Genomic DNA, 24,778 nt, shown 5'->3' on the forward strand with positions numbered 1-24,778 from the left:
AAATTGACCCGCTTCGAACTCGCGCGTGCAACGATCTTTTGCGTAACATTACGAAAGCGATTGAAACGGAAGCAAACGGCGTGGGATGATGCTCCGTTAGCGCTCAACTGGCAGAGCATTGCTGGTTGGCAAAATTGCTGGCTGGTCTTTTGCTCGGCGATAAATTGTTATCGAATGTTATCATTAACACAAGAAGAATGGGACACAGCGAGCGCAAACGAGGATTATGATCGTGTGAGTGGATAGTACGCATTTGAAAGTAGCTAATGAACGTTTCTTTTCCTATCGTTGCAGGACTGAAGAAATTTCTCGCCCAATATCCGGCCCTGTTCGAGATAAATGGCGACTTTGTGCACATCAACTCGTACCAGTCGAGCAGCCAGGACGATTCGTCCGTCTCGGGCAAGCGGGACTACATCAAGGAGGCGAAAGACTACTTCAAACACAAGCTGCTGCAGTATGGCAAGGGTACGGAGGTGCCGATCCGCAGCCTGCTGGGCCACCGGAGCCAGGCCTCGCCCCAGGTGCGCCACATCTCCGGCCAGCACATCCGCGAGTTCACCGAGTTTCTGCTGAAGCACCCGGACACCTTCCAGGTGATTGACAACGAAAACGTGGTGCTGGTCGGGTGCGAGGACGAGGAGGAGGTGCCCGCTCGGAGCGGTTGCATCTGCCCAACTCGACAATCGACACGCAGGCCACCCAGCAGCTGCTCGACTCGTTCGCCCAGGTGATCGAGATCAAGGGACCGATCCTGGTCGACCAGCTGTTCCACATGGTGACGTCCAACTTCCCGCAGGAGCAGTGGTTCCACATGTTCAAGAACCCGAGCGATCTGAAGACGTTTCTGAAGCTGTTCTCCGACTGCTTCCACATCCAGTCGAATCTAGTCACGCTGTTGCAGAAGCCCAAGCTGTCGGATGCGCACATCCGGCAGGCGCAGGACAAGCTCAACCTCTCGAACAGCACGTTCGGCGGGAGCAGCAACAGCACCCACAGTAGCTATAGCTTAGGTAACATGGCGGGCAGCAGCCCCCAGAACAGCCTGCAAACGTTTGGCGGCAGCGGCAGCATCGGGTTCGGCAGTGCCAACGGCAGCAGCAACACGAGCAGGACGGCTTCGCCCAAAAACATGATCGGAGATTTCAAGCTGAACGAACCGGTCTCGGTCGGGCTGGTCGGTGGCAACGCTAACGCGCCCGGCAACGTGGCCTCGCTGACCGCGAACAGCAAGAGCGAACCGAACAGCGGCTTTGACAGTTTGCTCATAACGAACGATTTCAAGATGGAGAGTCTGTGCCCGCGCAACTGTCCAACGGTGACGAGCTATGCAAAGTCGTCCTCGCTGCTACCGCCCAAGGGAGGCACGAACGATGCGGGCACCAACACGACGGTGTCGTCTGGTGGTGCCAATGCAACCGAGCCGTCCAATACTGGCCGCTCTGGGGTGAACGATAGGATCGCCAACCATCAGCAAACGCAGCCACAGCCGCCTCCGCCACAACAACAACAGTCAGCAACTGCGGCGGCGACGGCCGGTGCTCCAAATTCCAAAAATCAAAACTCAAACAGCGAATCAACAGTCTCGTGATCAAAACGCTTGCCGAAAATTTGGAGAAAGACAAGCACTCGATGGGTGCGATACAAACGACGACACAGCAGCATAACGCAGCAGGTGCAGCCGGTGGTGTTGGCGGTAGTATCGGCGGCTCCGCTGGAATGGGTGGCGGTAGCACGGGACAGTCGGGTGCAATGTCACCGACCCCGCCACCGATCGGGGGCAATCCGGTACACTCGAACAACTACTTCATCGGCGACACGTGGAAGATCAAGGTGCTGCAGAATACGCGCGTCATCTCGACCGTCAAGGAGTCGCTGTTTGTCACGAATGCCATCATGAAGTCGTCGCTGGAGGAGCAGGCGATCGTATCGTTCGACTGCGAGGGCATCAATCTGGGCGTGCGGGGCCAGATCACGATGGTGCAGCTCGGCACGACGCGGGGCGAGGCGTTCATCTTCGACATTGCCACCTGCCCGGATATGGTGGTGGAGGGAGGGTTGAAGGAAATACTGGAATCGGAAAAGGTGATCAAGGTGATACACGACTGCCGGAACGATTCGGTCAATCTGTTCAACCAGTTCCAGATTCTGCTGCGCAACGTCTTTGATACTCAGGTAAAAGGGAATCGCCGAGGAAAGTAAACGGATTAAAATGTAACACGCGCTCGATCCTTTTTTTTATCCCATTTCAGTCCGCGCATGCCGTGCTGCAGTTCCAGGACCAGGGCAAGCAGGTGTACAAGGTGAAGAATGTGTCCCTCAATACATTATGCGAGATGTATAATGCCACCGTGAATCCGATGAAAGATCAGCTGAAGAATGTTTATCGGCGTGACCAGAAGTACTGGGCACGGAGACCATTGACAAGGGACATGCTGCTGTACGCCGCCGGAGACGTGCTGATTCTGATCAACGAGCAGCTGTACCTCAACATGGCGACGTAAGTGCAGCGACACAAGATTGTATGGTGTTGACGATCGCGGACGTCTCTTTCAACAATGCATGTTTCTTTGTGCGCGTGTTCACAGATCAATCCGGCCAGAGTACCGCGAGCTGCTGTCGGAGCTGTGCACTGAGCAGATTTAATGTTAATCCGCCCAGTGGACGTAAAAATGCGCAAGAAGCAGCGCAAGGTGCGCTCGGAGATACAGGACTTGAAGGTGAAGCTAAAGTCGGCCAGCAAAAACATCGTCCTTAGCAACAGGGAAATCCGGCTGTTGAGGTAAGCTAGGGGTTGAGATTTGAATACCTTTCTCTCTCGCTCTCGCTCTCTAACACACTATAATGCGTCTCGTTTTTTCACAGGTACATGGATTTGACGGAGGAAGAAAAGGAAAAGCTACGGGTGTCGTACAAGGTGGCGAAGAAGCTGGACAAGCTGGAGAACTACGACCGCGACCGGTGCGACCAGAGCGACTCGGACGACGAGTGTGACGTGACGGAGCAGGACTACCAAAGCATGGACAGCGTACCGTCGGACAATTCGCTGCCCGGCACGGGGACAGGTACCGCCGGCAGCGGCACATTCTCGCCCAAAAGCTCGGAACCGCCCAGCCTGACCGAGTCGATGCAGCTGATGGATGAAATCCTTTCCAACACGACGATGGATCGGATGGCCAAGATCGATAAGCTGGAAGCGATTCTTTCCGCCGCTACCTTGCTGCCAAACGATCAGGTAATTTCATTGTAATTGCCTAAAAATTGTTTTTTTTTGGTATATTTTGTATTTTTACTTTCATCTACGTTTGAATTTCCACGTTGGGTTTATGTTATCTTTTATTATTTTGTTCATATTTTGATACATTGTGATAACATGTTTTTTTTGTTTTTTTTTGTTTTCTTTATTTTACTTAATGTCGCACTCTAGTCCTTTGCTGACACAATGTCCAGCTTCAATGCCAATACGATCGTAGTAACCAACGATAATATTCTACAGCCTGCAAAGGAAAAAGACGCCATGAAAAGGTACGTGTAGACAGACTGTGAGACCGAAGCAGTTCAACATACTAAACACACGCCTTTTCTTTTCCCTGTACGAATCTGATGACTCTCCTTACAGCCGTGCTAGTAAACCAAGCTCCAAGATAGCGGCACGCTTGCAACACTCAATCACACCGCCACCGCCACTCGCGGCACCGCACCAGCAACCGGTACCGCCGGTGCTGCCATCGAAGGAAATGAAAGAAGCCGCCTGCCAGACGCTCAGCACGGGCGATATTGTGATTACGAAGATATTTTTCAAGGAGGAGCAAAACAAGAAGGCTCAACCGGACAAGCCGAATGCGGCCTCGCCCGTACCCGGCGAATTGCTCAAAAAGAACGGCACCACTACGGCCGGCGGCGAGATACTGGTGAACGCTTCCAGCCAGCAGCAGACCGACGGCGTAAATGGTGTGCACACACACACATTTATGATTTGATAATCGAACGAAGGACGAAGCAATAATTTATGCGTTAATTTATTCGATCCTAATAGGATATGACTCGGGCGTGTGATCACACACACACAATAGCATGCGTCCTCGGCATATGCTCCCGGGGTTTGATAACTATATTTGTCTCCCGCATTACGGATTGACGCGATTGTATCAGGACGTCTGTAGACAGTTGTAGGCAGCTATATTTTTATCGAATATTTATATCCCCGATAACGAAATTCCCGCGAGTGAGAATGACCACCCTAGGTAGGCTACGTAGCGGAGGAATATTTCGCTCCCTCCCCTAGGTTTGAGAGTTTGTGTGCTTTGAGTTGTTTGATTGTGTTTTGTTAGCTAGCAGGGAAGATAGACCATAAGCAATCTTGGTGGGAATTGAAGACACATCAAAACTGAACACGTTTGTTCCGCTCATCCTGCTACTGCTGCAAGCGTACTGTTTATTTAAAGTTGTTCAGCATTTGCAAAACTACGCTACAACACACGGACACCTTCGGTTCGATCCCGAAAACAGGTAGTTCACTGTTTCCAAATGAATTACGCATATACATTTACATGTACCGGCTTGGCCACATACCTACAACTCACTAACACGTATAAGTAGAACATATTACGCGATAGGAGAGAAAACAAGTTGTAATCAATAATTAGAATTTCAACCACGGTTTCCGTTGTAATCGTTGATGTGATGGGTAGCGGAGGAAAGCCTTTGATAGTTAACAAAACCAGAAACATACACACCTTATATATACACCGTAGCGACCGTAGCATTAGACAACCACACATTTAACCTGTCATTTTCATTCAAACGGAAACGAAACGGTTGAATTATAGAGAGAGCTTTAGCCGTCGGAGCATCATACTCAGCAGCAACTAATTAATATCTTTATATATGCATATACCTTTACATACACATATATACGGAATCGTTACACGCTCCTACGGGCGGAGAAGCAGCGGGCGCCTATAGAATGCAAACGTTCACTGTATTTAACAACAATATTAAAGTTAGATGAAATTTTGAAGCTATAAGCACGGTGAAGTGCGTGACGTGATGATAGACAAGCGCCCTCTCTCTATGCTAATCTACATAGTGTAGTGAACATATGATTTGCAAGTTGAGAGTGCATGTGTGTGCATGTGTGTGTATCATCGTTCGGCGTGACGATTGAGTTTTTGTTTTGTAAGCATCCCGTTCTTGATGCTATATTAAAGATTGAACTACTAACACATTGATACTAAGGTATGGAATGAAGACGGAGATCGTTAACGAAGTAGTTTACAAAAACGCTAATAAGAACACTATTAAAGCCCCACGATCAAGGCATCAGGGGAAGAGTATAGACAGATGATGTTCGGTAATTGCATATCGGCGGGCTTATAACATTTAATCTTGGTGCCGAAGAAATGCGGGAATTGTTGTTGTTAGGCTGATAGTAAGGGAAACAACATTAAAACGACGGGTTTGAGAGGGCGACACACTGCGCGCTAGGTATTAACTAAAGGGTGAACTACTAATTCTAACAAAGATACAGATCGTGACACAATTACAAGTATTTAACGACACGCGTATATATGAGCAATATCGAAAGCGGGAGTTGTTGGGATGTGAATCCAAATCACACACCGGATTGTAATGTAAATGAGCAAAAGGAAGGGAAGTTATACAAGCAGAAAAAGGGAAACGCAATACAACAAGCAATGCTTTTGGCAGACAAATAATGTGAGGATGCAGTAGTGTAGTTGGAGTAGTAGTAGTAGTGGTAGTGGTAGAAGTATGGGACTTTGGAGGAAATATTACTTATACTATACCATACACGAAATTGATCAGAAAGCGAGTTGAATTGTGGGATTATATTCAGTAAAGAAGGTTGCGAGACTGTTGCGAGACGAACGCGTCGTGGAAGAAGAAAGTTATAGGAACAAATAAACAATTGTACATTTGCTAAACTATCGCCGGACTTTTATTGGGATTTTGTTGCGCTTTTATGCTAAGGATGACAATAAAGGAGAATCGTACTAAGATCCTCGCTATGTTATGATCGTTAAGTCCATTCGGAAACCCTGGGTTAGTGGATATTACTCTAGTAGTTTGGTAATCTCGTTATAGATGTATATATTTAGGATGAGCTTGCACAGTGGCGTTGGATGTAGTTGCTTTCCAAAATGCTGGATTAAAATGGATATCGCGAGAATCATGCAATGATTACAAACACTTGTGATACGGTGCTAGTGCGGAGTGATACTGTTGGTAATTATTTGTTTTTCCTTGTTGGAACCTCATGGAAGTGCATAATTTTTCAGGGATTTATTGGTATGGTTGATGACTTCAAATAAATAGTCATTAGTCATGAGTGCATTGTAGTGCGGTTTCGATCGCTACTTCGATCCATCCTCGACGCGATCCTTGCTTTAGATGAACGATAATTGGAGAAATTAATTTCATTGCCACATTGCCACATCAAGATGTGCAAGACAAAACTTACTTAGCCCGGATCAAAAGTGAACATTGACAACAGCATGGAAACAGGGCTGTGCAATGATATGGAAACAGGGCTGTGCCTAAGGAAGTATTTCATCTCAAAGAACATCGGTAGGACTTCGAAGCAGGCACACATTTACTGGTGTATGAGACATGGACACTGTCCAGATTTGACGAAACACTCTTAGCATTCTGGCCATGTTAAACGAATGGAGACCAGTCCATAAAGAGGTGGTAGGTCCAGCTTGAGTTGGCAAGGAGAAATTCGGCATGGATGCTACGATAAAGGCAAGGGCCGTCCCTGTCCTTGCCTTGAACATCACAGCATTCGCATTCGCATTGAATGCAGCGTTCGGATACTCTTGCAGCAGGCCAATTCCGGCGGATACACACTTAGGCGTCCATCAATTACGTAACGCAAAAATAGCCAATTTTCGACCCCCTTCCCCCTTTCCCCCTAGTGTAACAAACTGTATCGTTGGAAGACCCCCCCCCCCTAAAAAATTACGTAACAGAATGAACCCCCCCCCTCCGCTTCCTCCAAAAGCATAATTTATTTAACATAAATAGGGGTTTTGAGATTTTTTTGTTTGTTTTAAATTTATTGTGGTGCATTCACAATTTATGTAATGAAAAAAGATAAACTTATATTATATTTTATATAAAGAAAAGTTATCCCATGCAGCAATCAAATTCAAAAAGATTCTGATGATCGGATCCTCAGCACCGTTTGAAATGATCTTGGATCACCATCATCAGAACCAATTGGCTCAAAGTCTCTATAAAAATAAAGAAAAAAAAATCATCCAGCCGTCTTCCTGATCCTCCATAAATACCTTTTACCTATCCAGAAATGTTTTTTAGCTTTATATTTGTATTATATAAAATCACAAAAAGAACAAAATCGGTACTACTTGCAGGAGTTTCCTCTGCATTTTCGATGTATCCATAAAATTACAACCAATGATAAACTCGGACGAAAAAAGGTTACCAACATCTCCAGTTTGTTTGAAACAAATTGGGTTTGAAAGCAATTGGATTGGTATTATTACTGTTTCCAGTGTTACAGTTGTATCTCGGGACATTTGTCCCCCCTCCTCTATCAGCGATACGTAATGGTACCTTAAGTAAGTCTGCTATGACGAATATGGTATTGCACAGTCCACCACTGTTTCATTACCATTTTATTGAAGTTTCAAACTTTATATTTAGCACTATTTTACTGAGAGTACTTTAAAAACGTCATGTAAATTCATAAAATATTCGAAGATTTATAAAACTATTTCCATTAATTTGCAGTTAATTTAGATTCTCCCAACAGTCGCAATCACCTTTTTCTGTTCTTTACTGTACATCATGTGAAATGTTACCAATTGAAATTTTTCACGCACGCCTCCTGCGCGCTCTAGTGTTGGGAACTCGAACTATTTATGCTTTTTATTATGCTCAGAATTGAGGCAACGAAACATAGATCAACGAGTGCAAATTGATGTTAAAAAGGTTGGCCACAATTCATCATGCAAAATGAGAAGAAAATCCAGATATTTGTTAATAGCCGTTGACCTGAGGTACCATCTTATGCTTCAAACGAGCGAGCAGATTATATGGAAACAACCCAAGATGGTAGGGAAGATGCGCTTTAAGAAGTTTGAGCGATCGTGTGATCGTTCATGTTTTCCCTTTACATATACAAGTATACATGTTTTATTGATTTGAAAATGTTTGTACGGTGTACCATGGATTCGTAAATCTTTTTCTTTCCCCATTATTTGATCAATTTAGCTAGCCCTGCCAAGTTTTGATTTTTTGCTTTCGTAGTGTTTAGAATTACCGTTGTTGGAAAAATTAAAAAAAACCCGATTTTGTAATTTAAAAAAAGTGTTTCCCTTTAATTTTTTTGGGGTTATTCAATTATTTCATAACCTTAAAACACCACCTGTTTTTAATTTAAATTTTAATTTAATTAAATTTAATTTAATTTAAATCTTACCTAAGCAGTCCGAAGCAAAGGCGTAATTTTGTCATCATGAACGTGTGCATCAACCACCAGCACCAATACATTTCGCAGTTTACAAAAGAGCTTGATCTTCCCATTTTTTTCGAAGCAACGACACAAACAAACTCGACAAACCCGTGGTGAAGTTTTAATACAAGTGCATTAATTTATTTCAAATATTATAGGGAAAGGTGTAACAGAGAGCACATTGTCTCTACGAACCCCCCGTTTCCCCGCCTCGCCCCACTAGCATTCGCGTACTGGAGCCACACATCGGCAGCAGCAACAGCAGACGCACACACACACACTGTGCCGCGTCTCCGCGGGACGGAACGGAAAACTGAACAGCCGCCTGCTATGCCCTAACGTGGTATGCAACTAACGAAACGACAATGAAGAGAAAGAGGAGGAAGCAATCATCCTACCAGCGCCGAATTATGTGGGATGTTGTGGGTGGGTCTGGAAAAAGCGCCACATGAATTATATGCAACTTTCAATAATTTCACTATCACTATCGGTCACTACTACCTTTCTACTACTACTACTACTACTACAACTACTTCTATTACTGCTCTTAGTGGCAGCTGCATAGAGCTAAACGTTATGCGTCTAATTCGGGGGGCTTTGCATATATTTGCTTTAGTCATAGTGCTACAAAGATTGCTGAATAACGTAGTTGCATATATTCCCGTTTTCTTTTTCATCATTTTGCTTGCTCTGGCTAGATTCAGTATGCATTGTTTGCTTTTCTTTTCTTTACTATTCGTCACACATTCCTGCCCCCTTGTTTGTCTCTCTGTCGACCACCCTATCGCTTATGTATATTGTACAAGTTATAGTTTTTGTATGCTGTGCTAATGGATTGCTACATTATTAAACCAACCTGTGTCGTGTACTACTCGCAACTATTGCGTTCGAGAGCAGATTCCCTACTCTCCACTAACGCGCGCTACTACTAATAAGCGTTCCGTATTTTTTTTCCTTTTCTTTTTGGCTAGCTTTCTGATTTTGTAAAAGAAAAAAAAAGAACAAGAAAACGGAACCACTAAAACACAATTAAAGAAACTACAAAATACAATTTCGTATAAACGTGTGTCCTGCTTTGTTTAGTTCTGTATCATGTTCATGATTACTTATTTAAGCACCAGTCCGGTGTGAAGTGTTTTGTACAGGAGAAGGTAGAAGTAAATAAGGGAAATAGGTTCGTAGAAAAAAAAGCACACTTAACACAGTGTAAGTTAAAGAAAATCGTACACGTCGCAATCGTTCATTGGCTTATTAAACATAATTTTTGGTTCGGAAGAAGAGCAAATTAAAAACAAAAAAGGAAAAGTAGCGAAGAATGCAAAAGAAGGAAGAAAAAAGATGATAATAAAACTATTTGCCATCTCCACCTAACTATGTGTGTATCCGATGGGTTTACAACTTTAATGCGAAATAAAAAGGGACAGTAAGAGTAAAACTTAAGCACTTAATTAAATCGTTCGCGAGGGTTTAGTATCTCAGGACATTTGCCTCTGTTTCTCTCTCTGTGTCTCTCTCTTTATTTCTCTCTCACACTCTCTCCTCTGTTTGTCCCTTCTCTAAGCCTATCCAAATGCGCTTTCGAACGCGTTCGATATAATTAAAAAGAATACACGCACAACATTGCAATAAAAGTTAAGTAAAGAAGACATTTTCGTAAAACATTCCTACTTGCTACTAACACTACCACAAAAAAAAAAACTATACCATCGAACACTCCTAGGCTAGAGACTATATTCGTTAAGCTTTCTATGCATCTTCTGCCCCTCAATTCTCGATGCGCTTTTTGTTCGCTATCAGTTACATTTTGATCATCGTTCAGTATGTGAGAGAGATAGAGAGTAAGTCGTTTTATAATGCACTCGCTCTCCTTATATCCTTAATCCCTCCTCTCAGTGTCTCGCCTTAATTGCATAATGCTGCACACTGTGACATGCACTCGAATGCTTAAGCTGCATTATGGAACAGTTTTTTTAAGAGAAACATTTCGAGAGGACAACATTATTGACGATCACCTTACGCTTAACACTCCGCGCGTTATGCGGATAAAATGATAAAAAACGTATCTTCTATGTATATAATATATCATAAACCGTGTATGTGTGTGTATTTGTGTGTGAACTCTACAAGGATATCATGTCAAGTCGATAAAACGGTATAGGAAGGGGCGGCCCTTATCAATCGCAATTCGTTTACGCGCTAACCTTGCTAACAGTATAAGTTACTCCCTTTGCTTACAAACATTCGTGTACATGTTGTATGTACGTGTGTGTGTGTGTTTACATTAAAAAATAAAATAGCATCTCTATCGGAGCTACTGCTAAGATTCCAATCCTCCCATCCCCCCCTCCCCTCCCCGGGGCACAAACAAAGAGGGAAAGCGGACATGCAACGCATTTAAACGCTAAACCAGAAGCGAGGTGAGGATCATATAGAAGAGAGCGCCTTTTGTTGTAATCCTATCGTTTTTATATCCTTTTCAGCGAGCCGTTCTCTTGCCTTGACAAAGAGAGAAGAAGAGTTAGACAGAGAGAGTGAGAGAGAGTGAAGGGAAAAGAGAGCGCTTGGGAGGGAGGTCGTCGAAGTGTCTTTGCCAGCCTATGAAATTAACGATCTGGCAGGGCTTGCCGCACCAACCGAAGGTGCAGTGATCGAGAGGGCTGCTGGTGGCGTTACTGCACCGTCCAGTGGTTGCTGCTGGATGCAGGTGGCACTACTGCTGGCGTTGCTGGTCACGGTTGCTGCCAGTGCACTGCCCATCGCCGCCACGTCAATGTTCGCCGCGGACGAATCACGCTCGTCGAGGGGTGACGCGATGTGGGCGGCAGCACTGGACTTGACCGGCGATACCATGGAACCGATCGGGGAGGCCGAGGTAGCCGACACGGACGAGGAGGGCGGCGTCGAGGCCGGCGGCGCTGACAGGTTGGCGGAGGAGAGCGGGTTCGCGAACAGGACACCCTCGTACTGGACGCCATTGAACTCCATCGTGACCACCAGCTTCTGGTCGCCTTTGCTAGCGTCACCTGCAGAAAGGGAGAAAAAGAGTTTTAGTAACAGTGTGATACAAGGGTGATGAGCGAATCAGAGTGGATGAAGTAGAGATCTACGCACTGAGTAAGAGTGAGTGAGTTGAATCCTACACATAAATCAACTCAAGATAAATATTTTATATTTGGGAATTTAGTCACATTGATTTTGGCCAGTGTTGCAAAATGTCATGAGCATCACACGACGATCACCATGAAACAAAAATGAACAGCTTGATGCTCATTGCTGATACACAATGAAAGTGCGTAATTCGCAACGCAACATGTGAATGCTTGAGTCCAGCGCGATACTCTGACTGACAAGCTGAGCTTAATGCTTTCGCAAGAATAATCATGACTTTTCCTGGCTGTGAACAGTTCCACTGTTTCAGTCAGCAACACTCCTGATTGAAACGAAGTTCAAGTCAGCTCACGTACACAACTGTGATAATCAGTGGTGAGACCCAAACAGCGGGTAGACCAAATACCCAAATGCTTGGTGACACTTTTTGTAGCACCCAACTATTGGTCACTCACGTGGTCATGACATTTTCTCCCCACGATAATCACGATATTCTTGGTCCCAAGCAACCAAATGAGCATGCTTACTCGCTCTGATTGTTTTTCGTTTGTTGGGTAGAATAATAAAGCGTTTGAGGGAGAAAGCATGGTCATTTTGTTGCTTGGGACCACACGCACGCAACGCATATCTCCAATAACTATCGTGATGACTATCAACAGAAAATGTCGCGACCAGGTGATTGACCAAGAGTTGGTTGCAAAAATATCACCAAGCAATCTAAAATGTCACCACACCAACATAGATTTTGTTTGAGTCAGATTTTTGCTATAACATTGACAGTGACATTGACATTGACAGTGACATTTTGCAGCACTGATTTAGGCATTAGATTCCCAAAAAAGTAAGTCTCTAGTCGGCACAAAGGATATGTGTTGCGCTCTTTTCAGAATCGTCAAAGAGTGAATTAAAGAATCAAATCCATACTATCACTCTTCTGCTCTGATTCAAATCAATGCAACAGCTAAGTGATTCTCATCTCTATTCTGAAGATCTTACCTCGACTGATCAGCTTAAACTGCATGCCGGTAATGCCAAGCGGAGAGCTGAACGGATCGCTACCGGCGCCACCACCGCCACCGCTCGTCGATAGATGATTCTTCGAGTGATGCAGCAGCTCGCTGCTGTCCGGCGTCAGGCTGAGCCGATCACCGTTCTCGTGCTTGCGTAGCTCGCGCGCAACACGCGCCTGCTGCTGGTGCTGCAATTGCCTTTGGTGCAGATGATGCTGATCCAACAGCTGCTGCTGTTGTTGCTGTTGCTGCTGTTGCTGCTGTTGTTGGCTTTGGCGCTTCAGCTTGTCGGCACTGTCACAGCGTAGCCGCTCGCGGTCCAGTATGCTCAGATCGAGCGTGGCGAGACTGTGTTGCTGTTCGCGCTGCTGCTGCTGCTGCTGCTGTTGCTGGGCGGCCACCTGCTGCTGAATACGTTCTCGCTCACGTTGCTGCTGCTGCTGTTGCTGCTGCTGCTGCTGCTGCTGCTGAAGATGGTGATCGGCAAGGCTGAGCGCGAGCGGGTGCTGGTTGACGGCAGCGGCGGCGGCGGCCGCAGCAAACGATGCCCGCAGCATGTCCTCGTCGGTCGTTTCGTCCTCCATTTCGTCCTCCTCGTCGTCACCGTCGTCGTCGAGCGTGGCACGACGTCCGTGCGACCCATTCTCGCGCAGGTTGACCGGTGTAGTGTCCGACCGGGCGTCATCTTCGTCCTGCGAGGAACTGTTTAGCTTCTGGGGCGTTAGCGAGCGGTTGTGATGGTGCGAGTGGTGATGATGGTGGCTGCGCTTGGCCGGCGGTCCCAGCCCGTTGCCGTAGTCACGCGGATCGCTAAAGTCGACCGGATGGTCCCGTTCGCGCTTGATCGCTGCCATTGCATGATCGGGCGATTCCGACAGATCGAGAGCACTGTGGAAAAGAAAGCCCAAAAAAAAATGCAATTTAATAAAGAAAAAACGTGAAACTTAAACCACTTCAGCTAAGGACCTACCTTTGCATATTGTTTTCCGGGCTAGTGTTGAGCGAGTTCGGTGGACTGTTCGGGCTGGGGTTGTACATGTTCCACAGGGCGACGCGCGAAATGTCGATCGCGTTCAGGGCGGACAGCTTGTCCGGGCTCTGCGAGCGGCCCATCTCCTTCGGCTGGAACATCTTGATGTAGTTCAGCATGCGCTGCTCGAACTCGGCCGGCAGCATGTTCGGTATTTGGCCGACCGGTGGCAGCAGCCGGTGATGGTGCTGCTGCTGGTTGACGTGCGACACCAGCGACAGGGGCGGCATCTGCGAAATGCCTTGCGGAATCGGCGAACGTTGCACTGAGGGCTGCAAGGGATGTTGAGGAATAACATAGCAATACGGACATATTTAGTACACGCTTTAAAGCCTAATTACTCTCTCTCTGTTTAATTAAACTAGAACTGTACTGATTTAATGAATGGACTTGGAATAACGTCGATCGATCGGACGCATGAATGGAAAAGAGCTCCATTTCCGTTTCATCAATGTTTGGTGTAGTTTGAACGCAAAACAAACAACATCCGATCCGATCATGTGCGCAGATCGAGATCAGTGCTCAAGTCGGGGAGCTGTGTTTTCACGTACGGTTTACTCATTTCCATTATTACACCACAAGAGCCATAAGAGCAGGCCCAAGTGCGGCAGCAAACGTGAGCTCACTGCAGCCGTATGAACGCATCGGGCACGGAAGCAAATCATTCCTTTAACAACACATTAACAACCGGGAACGATTTAAACGAGCCCAGTCGAAAACATGATCTCCGACACGAATCATTCTAGCAGCAATATGCTGCTGATGCCTCCCTGCCTTCGTGCTGGCCATGGGCTTGCATGCATGGCCCGTTGTAGTAGCAGATTGCGTTGTTTTGCGATCAGTTTACAACACTGCAACATAAGCATGGATCAAGGTTTATTGATTATTATGGACTATGGTTTATTGCATTGGAAGGCATGTGGGTTTTACTGGAGTCGGTCCAGTCGTAAAACAAGTTTGATTGTTGCAGTATATGCAGTATGTAGCGATCAATTGCAGATGGTGCTTTTAAGCGATTAATAATAACATAAAACTCACAGATCAATAAGTTATGTAGCATTTGAAAGATAACTGAAGCTTGTTGTGACAATAAATTATTGTGGCAAAGCCTTTTATGTAACGCTGAACATTGGAGGAACAATAACGATAATGTTTTGTAAAATGTAAAACGATTTCTTCTGCAGTCCAAATACCTTCCCTACATCGCTTGCAACGATTGGAGACTTAGTGGGCAGCATGTGCGTTTGACGCACCTGTACCAACTGAAGCTGATTCTAACAATGTCCCCCCCTGTGTGTGCCCCGCGTCTGTGGGGTCCGTTCGTTGCACTTACCGAATCAAACTGGCCATAGCTAGAGCGACGACCCTCGCGCCGGTTTCCATCGATGGCCGCCTGCAGTTCTGCCGGTGTGCTCAGGTTCTTCTTCTCGCACTCGTACGGATAGAGATACTTCATGTACCTGTAATGGAATTAGAGAGAAGAGGCGTAAAAAGAGGCGTCCATAACAAAAAAGAATGTGTCCAGCCGCTTGTTGTTGCTGATGCTGAGATGATGCAAACGGGTTGCATCCATGGTTTCGATGATGGGGAGCGCATCACTACTTATGCTTATGCTATGCGCTGGACAGATGACCAATGTAAAGCATTGGAAGGTATATAAAGATAGAGAGCGGGATATAGCGAGGGTGAAGTGGATGAACAGGTAGGTGAATATAAATATTAATTCATCGAAAGGTGCTGCAACCGCCACCGCCATCTCGCTCACATGGCTGTCCTGTCTGCCCCTGTCTGTCTGTCCGTCTTGGTCGGGACTGTCGGGTGTGTTCTAATTGACTGTGTAAACATATTTACATGCATTGCAATGCATGCTGGACCAGCATTAAAAGAGAAGGGGAGAGAGAGGGAGAGAAAAACCAGTATTTTATAACGGACGCATATCGGTCCAGCGTGTGTTTGTGTGATAGGTAGAAAATGTGCGTTCAAGATTGAAGATATCTTCAGCCGTTGAAGTTTTACAAAGAGTCGACAAAGAGCGCGCTTTTGAGGTCCATTGGAAAGGCAGTACATTGTAGATAAATAAATAGTTTGAAATATAATCGCTACAAACTCACAGAACCCCTTTCGGCATATTTCAATCAAATCCAATCCAATGCTACAAAAACTTCCACACAGCATAGTTCCAGGAAGCAGTGATTGAGCATTGCGCTGCATCGTGCAACGCATCCGATTCGCAAGGGCAGCTGTGAATCACACACACAACAAAGCCATAACCCGCCAGAACCCGCCAAAAGACTCATCTCAACATCCCGATCAGAGTGCCCAGTGCCTTCTTGTGGTACACATTTCGACTACAATGTGGTTGTCTTTCGGCCGGGCCAAAGAGCGAGAGAGAGGAGGCTTCCGTTCTGGCCGAGGGGTTTATTCTTTCCTTATAAAACCCATAAAATAGTCACAGTGAAGCAATCTCATTAATATAGTGCGGCGGCTTTATGTCCCAAATGACGGTATATGTCCAGACGTTGCCTTCTGTTCGGAATTTCTGGTATAGCGCCCGCGAGAAAACCGGAAAGCTAATAAACCTTGAACCACATTTCCTTCGCTGCAAGAAACGCATGCAAAATCGAAATCGAAACAACCTCGTGAGATACGATGGTTGCCGGTGGTCCAGACATGCGTGCAGTGTCCTTCGGTTCCACTCACTCAGCCTCACAGTGGAAACAGAAGCTCCTTCCTCACTCGGGCGTTATTATTGCCTTTTGATGAGGCTGCGAAGCGGAAGGGAAGCTCACAGCACAGTCCCGGATGAGTCGCGATCGCTTAGTAGCGCGAAAGCGATAATCGATATTTTTTCGTTTTCTTCTTCAAATTCTTGCAAATACAGGTTTAAATAATTTTAGTTTTTTTTAAAACGTTTTGATTCACGCCCGTGCTGCCCAAAGGAGCTATCGCGATGTGGGGTTCGGTTCTGCTGTCTGCTGATGGATTGTATTTGAAGTCGTTAAAAATCGAAAGATTTCATTTCGAGCCCAGGCGGGCCGATTGAACATGGACGCATGAACGGTTGATGGATGCATTGGATTTATGATCATCTTCAATTTATTGTTTGAGCTACAGCTCACATTGCCATTCGTTTAATTGTGCACATTTATACTCGTGGTCTGAGGTGTGTCCAAAAGGGAACCAAAAGGGAGTTTTGAGCAATAAAAAATGATTAAAATTCCATCCCATACCATACTCCAGCCGAGTGCAATAATAAGGTAAAATTCATTGAATTTCAAAACACTCCGTCTTGAATGGGTGTTGCAATCGACATCGAAATGAAAACACACACGATGTACATGTTACCTTCGCAAAAGGCTTGCTCGATGGGTTCAATGAACCAATTAAAAAAGGGTCAAATTAAACTGAACGTTGTCAATTTATTCGTATCACCCAATTTATTCGTATGGAATGTTCATGTTATCAACCAGTAACACGTTAAAGTGGGTTAAAGTTTTGCTGGCGTTACCCGCTCAAGCATCAAATGCATTCAGATCTGGTAAATAATCGACCTTCCTGCAGCTACCACCCTCAGCGAAAACACCAAAGCAGCATACCGCAGCACAGTTGTTTGTGTGGGACTTTTGAATACAAAAAACAGTAATAATGTCAAATGAAATCCTCACAGAACAATTTCCCGTCACATACACACACACACACATTCACGTACATCACAAAGAGATAGAAAAAAACCCGACAATCGTACCGAAACCCCCAGAGAGAAAGAGCGGAAAAAAGCAACAGAGGGAAACAACACACGGGAAATAATAAATGTCACAAAATTATCAACATTGACTTTAGCTCCCACCCACTCCCGCTGCGTCGATCGTGCCAAATACCCGCAACATCCAAAACCGAGTCCTCTGATGTCTTCGCACCGCAACCATGACTCGCCCTTACTCGCGCTCTCCCCGCTGCATCGACCCTTTTTTTGCGCAAGCCGAGAAAGCGTCGATCGTCTCCCAAATGTTTGCGCGCAGAGTGAGCAGACAATAAAGGTGAACTGTTGGAGTTTGTGTTGTTTTTTGTCTTCCATTGCTTCATCCGCTGTTTTGGGGGGCGTTGGGTGTTTGTGTTTGTGTGTGTGTGACGGTTCGCTTGCCACACGCGGTCCAAAGGGGGGCTCACAATCGGGACATTAATTTCGGTATGGCACAAAAATATATTAATTTAATATTTAAATTACCACCACACCGACGACCATGAAAGACCAAATTTGTGTCACTTAGGGAGACAAAAAATGCAAAAAGTGAAACTACGGGGAGGTGAGGCAACATTTTGAGTGGGAGAGCTCTTACTGATACCCTAATGGGTGTCAATTTTAGCCTGCCTTAGACGGTATGGCGCGCTCGCACCGACTGCGAACAACTGAAAGTATGCTCTATGTTGTTCGCAAAGGCTTGTGGTTCCGCCTCAAGTCAGACGAATTGCACGTGTCGTTCCAAACACGATCGGCACACCTGATGCTTCACACCTCTGCAGGAAAGCAGCAATTTTAATGCGCAAACAGCGTTAGAATGACAATAACTACCCTTTGCAGACGCTACATAATGATTAGACAAAAGAATGAATTTATGATCGAATCGTATCATCATTCGGGCACAATTTCACGGGGCATCAAACACCATCGACAGAGCAAAAGAAGTTAGCCGACTCGGCTCGGCATTTCGCTGCAATGCTGCATGGCACAACATGGGCGCACCACAATGCAAACAGATGTGTGTTGTCCGCCGTGGGCCGGCGGAGGATGGAGAACAATATTTTGAATCAATTTTCTTTGACTTTGCAGCAGGGCGTTGCTGCAGATGTGGCTGCGAGCGAAGCAGACAAACAGACGCCAGCGAGCCCCGAGTTCGCGCCGAGAGCTGTGGTTGAATGGAGATTGAAGGGTTTTCTTTTTTTTTGCATAGAAACCATAACACAACGTCATGGTATGGCGTCTTTCATCTTTGCTGGCGTAGTCGAAGCGAGTTGATGGTACGGATTAATCCGCGCAGTTCGGGAAGATCCTCGCGCTCTAGATTATGCTACAGCAACAGTGGGGCAAGCAATCTTTAAAAAGAACCCCTGAAAAGCAGAAAAATCCACTCCCACTAATTACCAACACAAAACATCAATTACATCGCGCAGCGACAGCGACGACGCACACGTGCAATGACACCGGGGGCCTAAATATTTGTCTATTGAAATTCAAATACCGGTCCCCACTCGAGCGCAATCCCCCCTCCCCCTCCCGACTGTCGTTCACTCCAAAAGCCGCACACTTATGACTAAGCCATGTGCGCATATAAATATGTTTATGAACGCATCGGTCGTAAAGGGGAGGGTTATGTGCGGTAGAAGCAGGGGGGTTTTGGAACACTTCTTGGGTACACCGGCACGTAGGTGGCGGGTTGTGCAGACCACAAATAGCGTCACCATCACCTTGTGGTTGTGGTGGTGAAGAGACCCAGAAGAGGAGACCTGCAACCCCCATTGAATCATAAACCAGCATCATCGCCCGATCGTTTGCCGTCACTTTGGTCTTTTATCACTTCCCGGCCTCGAGAGGGACGGCTTTTACACTTTTATTTTAATAATTTAAATTCAACACTGTTCGCAATAATGCGCAAAAAACGAAATGTTGAAGTGTAATTGATTCGTTAAAAAAATGCTTTGAAATTCAGTGGTGGGGAAAGTAGACAAAAAAACCACAAACCGCACACGCCAGCACACTCATAGTCGCATAGGTGAGGGAAACGTAAAACAAAACAATGAGAAAGAAGGGGAGAGAGGATATAACAAAACAATCAATTTCGTACACGATATCAAACACGTCCATGTTTGAACAATTAAGTGATTGTTAGTTTTTTTTTATATTTTTCACCCTGTGTCCCTTCGCCTTCTCTCTCTCTCTCTATCTCTCTCTCTCTCTTTCTCTCTCTCCCTCACGCGGTGGTTGTCACCTAACTTTCTGCGGTCTGGATAGTACTTTGTATTGCGATGATGTTATAATAGCTTGATCAGTTTGCGGTTAAGAAGAGCTTTGCAATTGATGATTGTGTGAACAATGAGCATAATGGTAAGGACCCCTCTGTTCCATTGGCATGCAATAGGGGTTGATTTGACATAGTGTCAGGGTGTCTTTATTATTCATCCACACAAACTATGAGCTCATTTTTATTCCTTTCTTAAACAGACGATTCGTAGCAAAGCAAAACGTAGTAATTGCTTTAACTATTGCAACAAATCAATGTGAACAAAAAGACATAGCGGGCAATTCCAATCGCTCGGTTAAACATGCCAAACCAACCAAACCGTTTAAGGGGGAGCAAGTGAAATTAAATGTTTTCACATGAGAAGGAGGCTCAAACTGTAGCTTTCCTCCCGTGCGACTCGCGCCAGAGTACATTTTATATTGTTTAATCATCAATGAGTAAACTTTAACGATCGATCTTCATAAATCAATCTAGCTCGATCGTGCTCGCCACGAGACACACACACACACAAACACACATCCATCCGTCATTTCCGTGTCGGAAATACGATCGCTCAGCAACGAAACTCTGGGCCACCAATCCTTCTGGTTTCAGCTTCGAAGTCTCATTTGTATTTTAATGAAATTAGCTCACTTTATTGATGATCGGGGGTTGGGGAGGTGTCGGGTTGGCCAAGCATTAAAAAAGGCACTGCCAAGCTCAAAACAAAACATCGGTTAATATGCAGTTTAATTTAGTGCCGGCCTATAAAACTGTTTTTTCCTTCTTGTGCTGTCCGGTTCGGTTCAAACGCTTCTCCGCTCCGCAAGGCCAGCATAAGAGAGCAGCAGCGAATATGTGGAGCATATTTCCTGCCCACAGCGCATTGATGGTCGTGCCCGTTCCCTGGTCCCTGTGTGCACTTTCACATACAGCTGCACCACAGCACACTACACACACACACAAGCGCGGGTAGTCTTGGCAGTGTTTCTTCTGTTCGCGGCGCGGTATCGCGGCGTCGGCGTATTATTGTATCCCTGGCTGCCCAAATTTTATGCCCAATGAAAACACGACTCGTAGATGGACGGGAGCACACACACACATAGATGTAACCGGCTGCTTGCACTGGATGCACTTACAATTCTGCACATGTGCAACAGGGGCGTCCCCCTGCAGCAATGCGAGGAGAGTTCCGAAACGCTCGCTGGCCCTTTGGCGCGCGGTCGGTCGAGCGCCGTCTCTCAGGAGAGCGCTTAAAACAAAATGAAATCCAATAAAACTGAAGTATAAATAATAATGCCTGCATCGGGCGCAACGGGGAGCTGGTTGCTGAGGGAGTTACGGAGGGTGGGCGGCATCGAGATTATAAATCATGACGACCGCTCTGGCAACTGGCCAAACGCGGGCGTCCGTGATGGTCCGTGCTGGTGGACGGTTTGGCACGATCGAGGAACGAGAATTGAGGAATGGTTTGGGGTCCTTGGTGCTATTTCATGAACTACTACCGAGAAAAGCGGGAGCGCCAGGCGGCAGCAGCAGCACCAGCCGAACACATGATGCGATGCGACGCAATGACGATCAATTTGTTGTTTTTCGTAGTAAACACAATTTGAAGAGTTTTCGCGATGGTGGTAGTACATGGAATCTTCACATCTTGAGCTTAAGAGTGTGTGAATAGTTGCTAGAGAGGTACATATATCTGAAAGCAATTAAATGTTCTGAACCACGCCAGCCAGTAAGAGCAACGAGGAAAGCAAAGTGTTGTTGACGCATTGCTTTGTTTGGTGTTTCGGTGTGTTGTATGATTTATTTGGATGATGTAATGTAATAGCATTTTAGTTTCAATAGCCACATGCCATTGAAAAATGCATTTTAAAGATCCTAATTAAGATTATCATTCAAAGAATTGTTCAATGCGAACGATATGGCCATACAGGGGTTTCCAGGAGTTCTCATAGCTGTGAGACATTTTATTGAGTCCTTCTTACGTGAAATGAACCTAATGTAAATGGGAATTGGACTCTATAGCACCCTTGTTGGATCAAATAAGATTTTTCAAAGAGCCTGTCGAATAGGAATGCCATAGGATGAAGTTCACTTCCCATATGAAAGAGTCAAGGAAGTGTCCCACAACTATGAGAACCCCTGAAAAACCTTGTAATAAGTTTCGTTTTGGCATTCCATCAAAGCTTTAAAATCAATCATGTTTACCATCATCCCCATCCTCATCAGCATCATCGAAGACACCCATTTGCCAACGTTCGAAGGATAAGTGCCGCTGGTAATGATAGAGCGCTCGGCCGTATGATTAGACCACATTAAACCGAGTCCCACCGCCCGGAGTCCAGAACGAGCCATTGCAACGCAAAGAGGATGGGGCGAGCGAGCGCGTGCGGTGGATCGGTGATCGTAATAATTTATGCGCATACACATACGCCCCCTTTTGAGCGTGGATTGCAGTTATCAAGCAGCTTATATGTTGCACTTTTTGTACCCCGTTTTCCCTTTGCCCGTCGATCGCACGGAAGAACGCCATCCCTCGTCAGCGAATGAGCGAGCGAAGCCGCGATGCGCGAACCCCCTTCCTGCCGTAAACTCGTTTCTGCACATTGGATCGATTTGTATCTGGAATATATTATACAGTGCGCTCCACCATCATGTGGGTCTCGTTTCGCACATGCAGAGGACAGCAGCTTGCCAAGGAGTTTCGCGCAACGGTGGCCATTTTGGTATGTGCTTGTGTGAGGTTCCTCTCGTGCCGTTTTATTTAATCCCGCCGGGAGGGCTCCTTCCCGCGTTTGCCGTCCCCTTTCCCGCGGGTTTTGTTGCATCGGAATGTCCCTGAATGGTGTGTGTGTGTGTGTGTGGTGCCATCATCCATGCATTCGGACGACATTTTGACGAATTAATTGACTTTATTTTGTTTTAGCGGTCCTTTCGGAGCTCGCTGTGTCTGTGTGAGTCGTGCTCTCTCTCTCTCTCTCTCTCTCTCTTCTTACATTCCACATATAGTTGCCCGTACGTGGCCCCCGGGTGAGCCGGTAGAAAACGGTCGCGAAAATCAGACGCAAACGGAGATTGAGAAAGAATTCGAAACCGCGTATCACGTCGAACGGAAGGTTGCCCTCCTCGCGCAACAGCGGAACGGATTCGGCAGGACGGTTGCGGGTTCGCTGGGCACAGTTTTAATTTATTCTGGAACCGATTACAACAATTTTGAATTGGAGCGAGGAGCGAGCAACAGCGAGGAGAAGCAACAGGGAGAGAACAAAATGGCGCAAGCAAAAGGAAAATGCACTCGCGCTACGGTGGTGGTGGTGAATTGGAGGCAAAGAATGAAGAAATTGCTTGCGCATACGCAACGAGCGCTGCAGTAGTGTTTTATGCAGCAACATTTATGAATAATATAAAATTTGCCTTTAAATTGGTCTTTAAATCTCCTGCATCTCTTGGTAATAGACATTTTCAAACCATAAAACTGCACTAAATCATGTGTGTGTATGTGCGGTAGAACAATGAGTTTAATTGCAAATTTTACAATTAATTTGTGTCCAGCACTGCAGGCCCAATACTTACTGTGTTCGTAGGGTAAATGCAGCGCTGGTGATGCTGGAAGGTAGATGCAGTCCTTTGATGATTTCTTGCCACAGCTTTTTGTTGATAACGTCGACAAGCCCTCCGCGTGCGATAACGAGATTGTACAGCTCGTACAGATCCAGCACCGATTTGGCCATGATCGGCAAACGGTTGATGGGAGTGCCTGAAGGAAAAGAGAGGGAGATAGAAATATGATTAAAGATACCATTTACATTGCCATTCATGCTATTTCACGAGGCAACAGCAGCACTAATAAATACATTCGACTAAGAGACCTAGACCGATACATTTGTCATTTGAAATCAAACGTTCTCCCGGGTCGCCTCAGGTCCCACCACTCAGCATCCACCACCGGCTGGCGGCACACGGGCAGTCTATTTTTATTTATCGCTCACTTTTATTATGGTAACCATGAGGTGTAACCTCCTGACATTCTTTCCGCTCGACCCGCGCGACGACAGCCAGGGGACGGCAGCGCACAAAGTCGAAGATCATTATCCATAGCACACATAGCGCAGGGATGTAAAGAGGCAAAGCAACAGTACAGCAGCAGCAGCAAGAAAAAAATGTAACCAACCACTAACAACAATAACAATATCAGCCACAATAACAGTGGCTACCGGTCACAAGCAAGGAAAAAATGCTACAAAATACATCTTCCACCGAGCGCTACCGAAACCGACCCATCTGACAATCAATTTTGACATCTTCTCCTGAGGACGCATGCATGCGCATTATTTCGGCAGCGGCGGCGACATCTCCCGGCGCGATAAATAGCATGAGGAGGAACTGATGGTGGTGATGTGCATGGGGGGAAATAAATGATGAATATGTTCATCAGACGGTCCAACGAAACTCTTTACCGAAACTCTGTCTTCTACCGTTGCCCGGAGGAGCAGACTAAAGTGGGCTTCTCTTCGGGTGTTCTGTGCGGCAGATCGGGAACGATGATGATGTACTGTCACGCTACGAGATGGCGTCACGACGAGGGTAAATAATTCAGGGTTCGGAGGAAATTATGATCGTACATTGATCGACTACTGGGAATGGGGGGGACGATTGCGTAAATAGTTTCTAGCTATTTTTGTTGCGTTAATCCTATTTGCTGCGACGCAAGAGGAGTGCGTTCTTCATCGCGACTGGCGCCGGCAGTAGAATAGAGGTGTGATTATTGATTGAAAGCTGCTTGTGGAATTAAACAATTTACTTATTTCTTATTTCTTCGCTTTTCATATCTTAATAAGATATGCATTAAGCACGAAACGTATGAATTGCATGAGAATGTGGATACAATAGGAATAAGATTGTTGCCAATTTAGGGCACAGCACTTATTGAACTTTTCAAATGCATTTACAGCCGAACGAACAATCAAATCAGCTCTGATGGAATTTGAGATAGCTTAAAAATCAGTGCCTTAAATCTATCCACACCTACACGAGGTAGAAAACCGACATGACACATATTCACTCTGAAAGCGATTTCATCACCGGGGAACTGGATGATAAATACCACCGCAAGATCATCGTATCATCCAAT

At 45.8% G+C, this 24,778-nt stretch overlaps 1 protein-coding gene and 1 pseudogene across 1 annotated transcript; one reads left to right on the top strand and one right to left on the bottom strand.

Annotated features, from left to right (window-relative positions):
• The first annotated feature begins 251 nt into the window (after positions 1–251).
• On the top strand, positions 252–5,948 carry LOC121602869 (annotated as a pseudogene).
• Positions 5,949–9,636: 3,688 nt separating this feature from the next.
• On the bottom strand, positions 9,637–23,465 carry LOC121602870 (myb-like protein Q). Its single transcript, XM_041931626.1, has 6 exons — positions 23,447–23,465; positions 23,221–23,404; positions 14,982–15,108; positions 13,589–13,920; positions 12,605–13,506; positions 9,637–11,523 (listed from the first exon to the last, which is right to left on the bottom strand). Exons 1-6 carry the CDS (start codon positions 23,463–23,465, stop codon positions 11,096–11,098), a joined length of 1,992 nt encoding a protein of 663 aa, XP_041787560.1. The 3' UTR covers positions 9,637–11,095.
• Between the last annotated feature and the right edge of the window lie 1,313 nt (positions 23,466–24,778).

This window comes from Anopheles merus, unplaced genomic scaffold, assembly GCF_017562075.2.
Source record: "Anopheles merus strain MAF unplaced genomic scaffold, AmerM5.1 LNR4000661, whole genome shotgun sequence".
Taxonomy (NCBI): domain Eukaryota; kingdom Metazoa; phylum Arthropoda; class Insecta; order Diptera; family Culicidae; genus Anopheles; species Anopheles merus.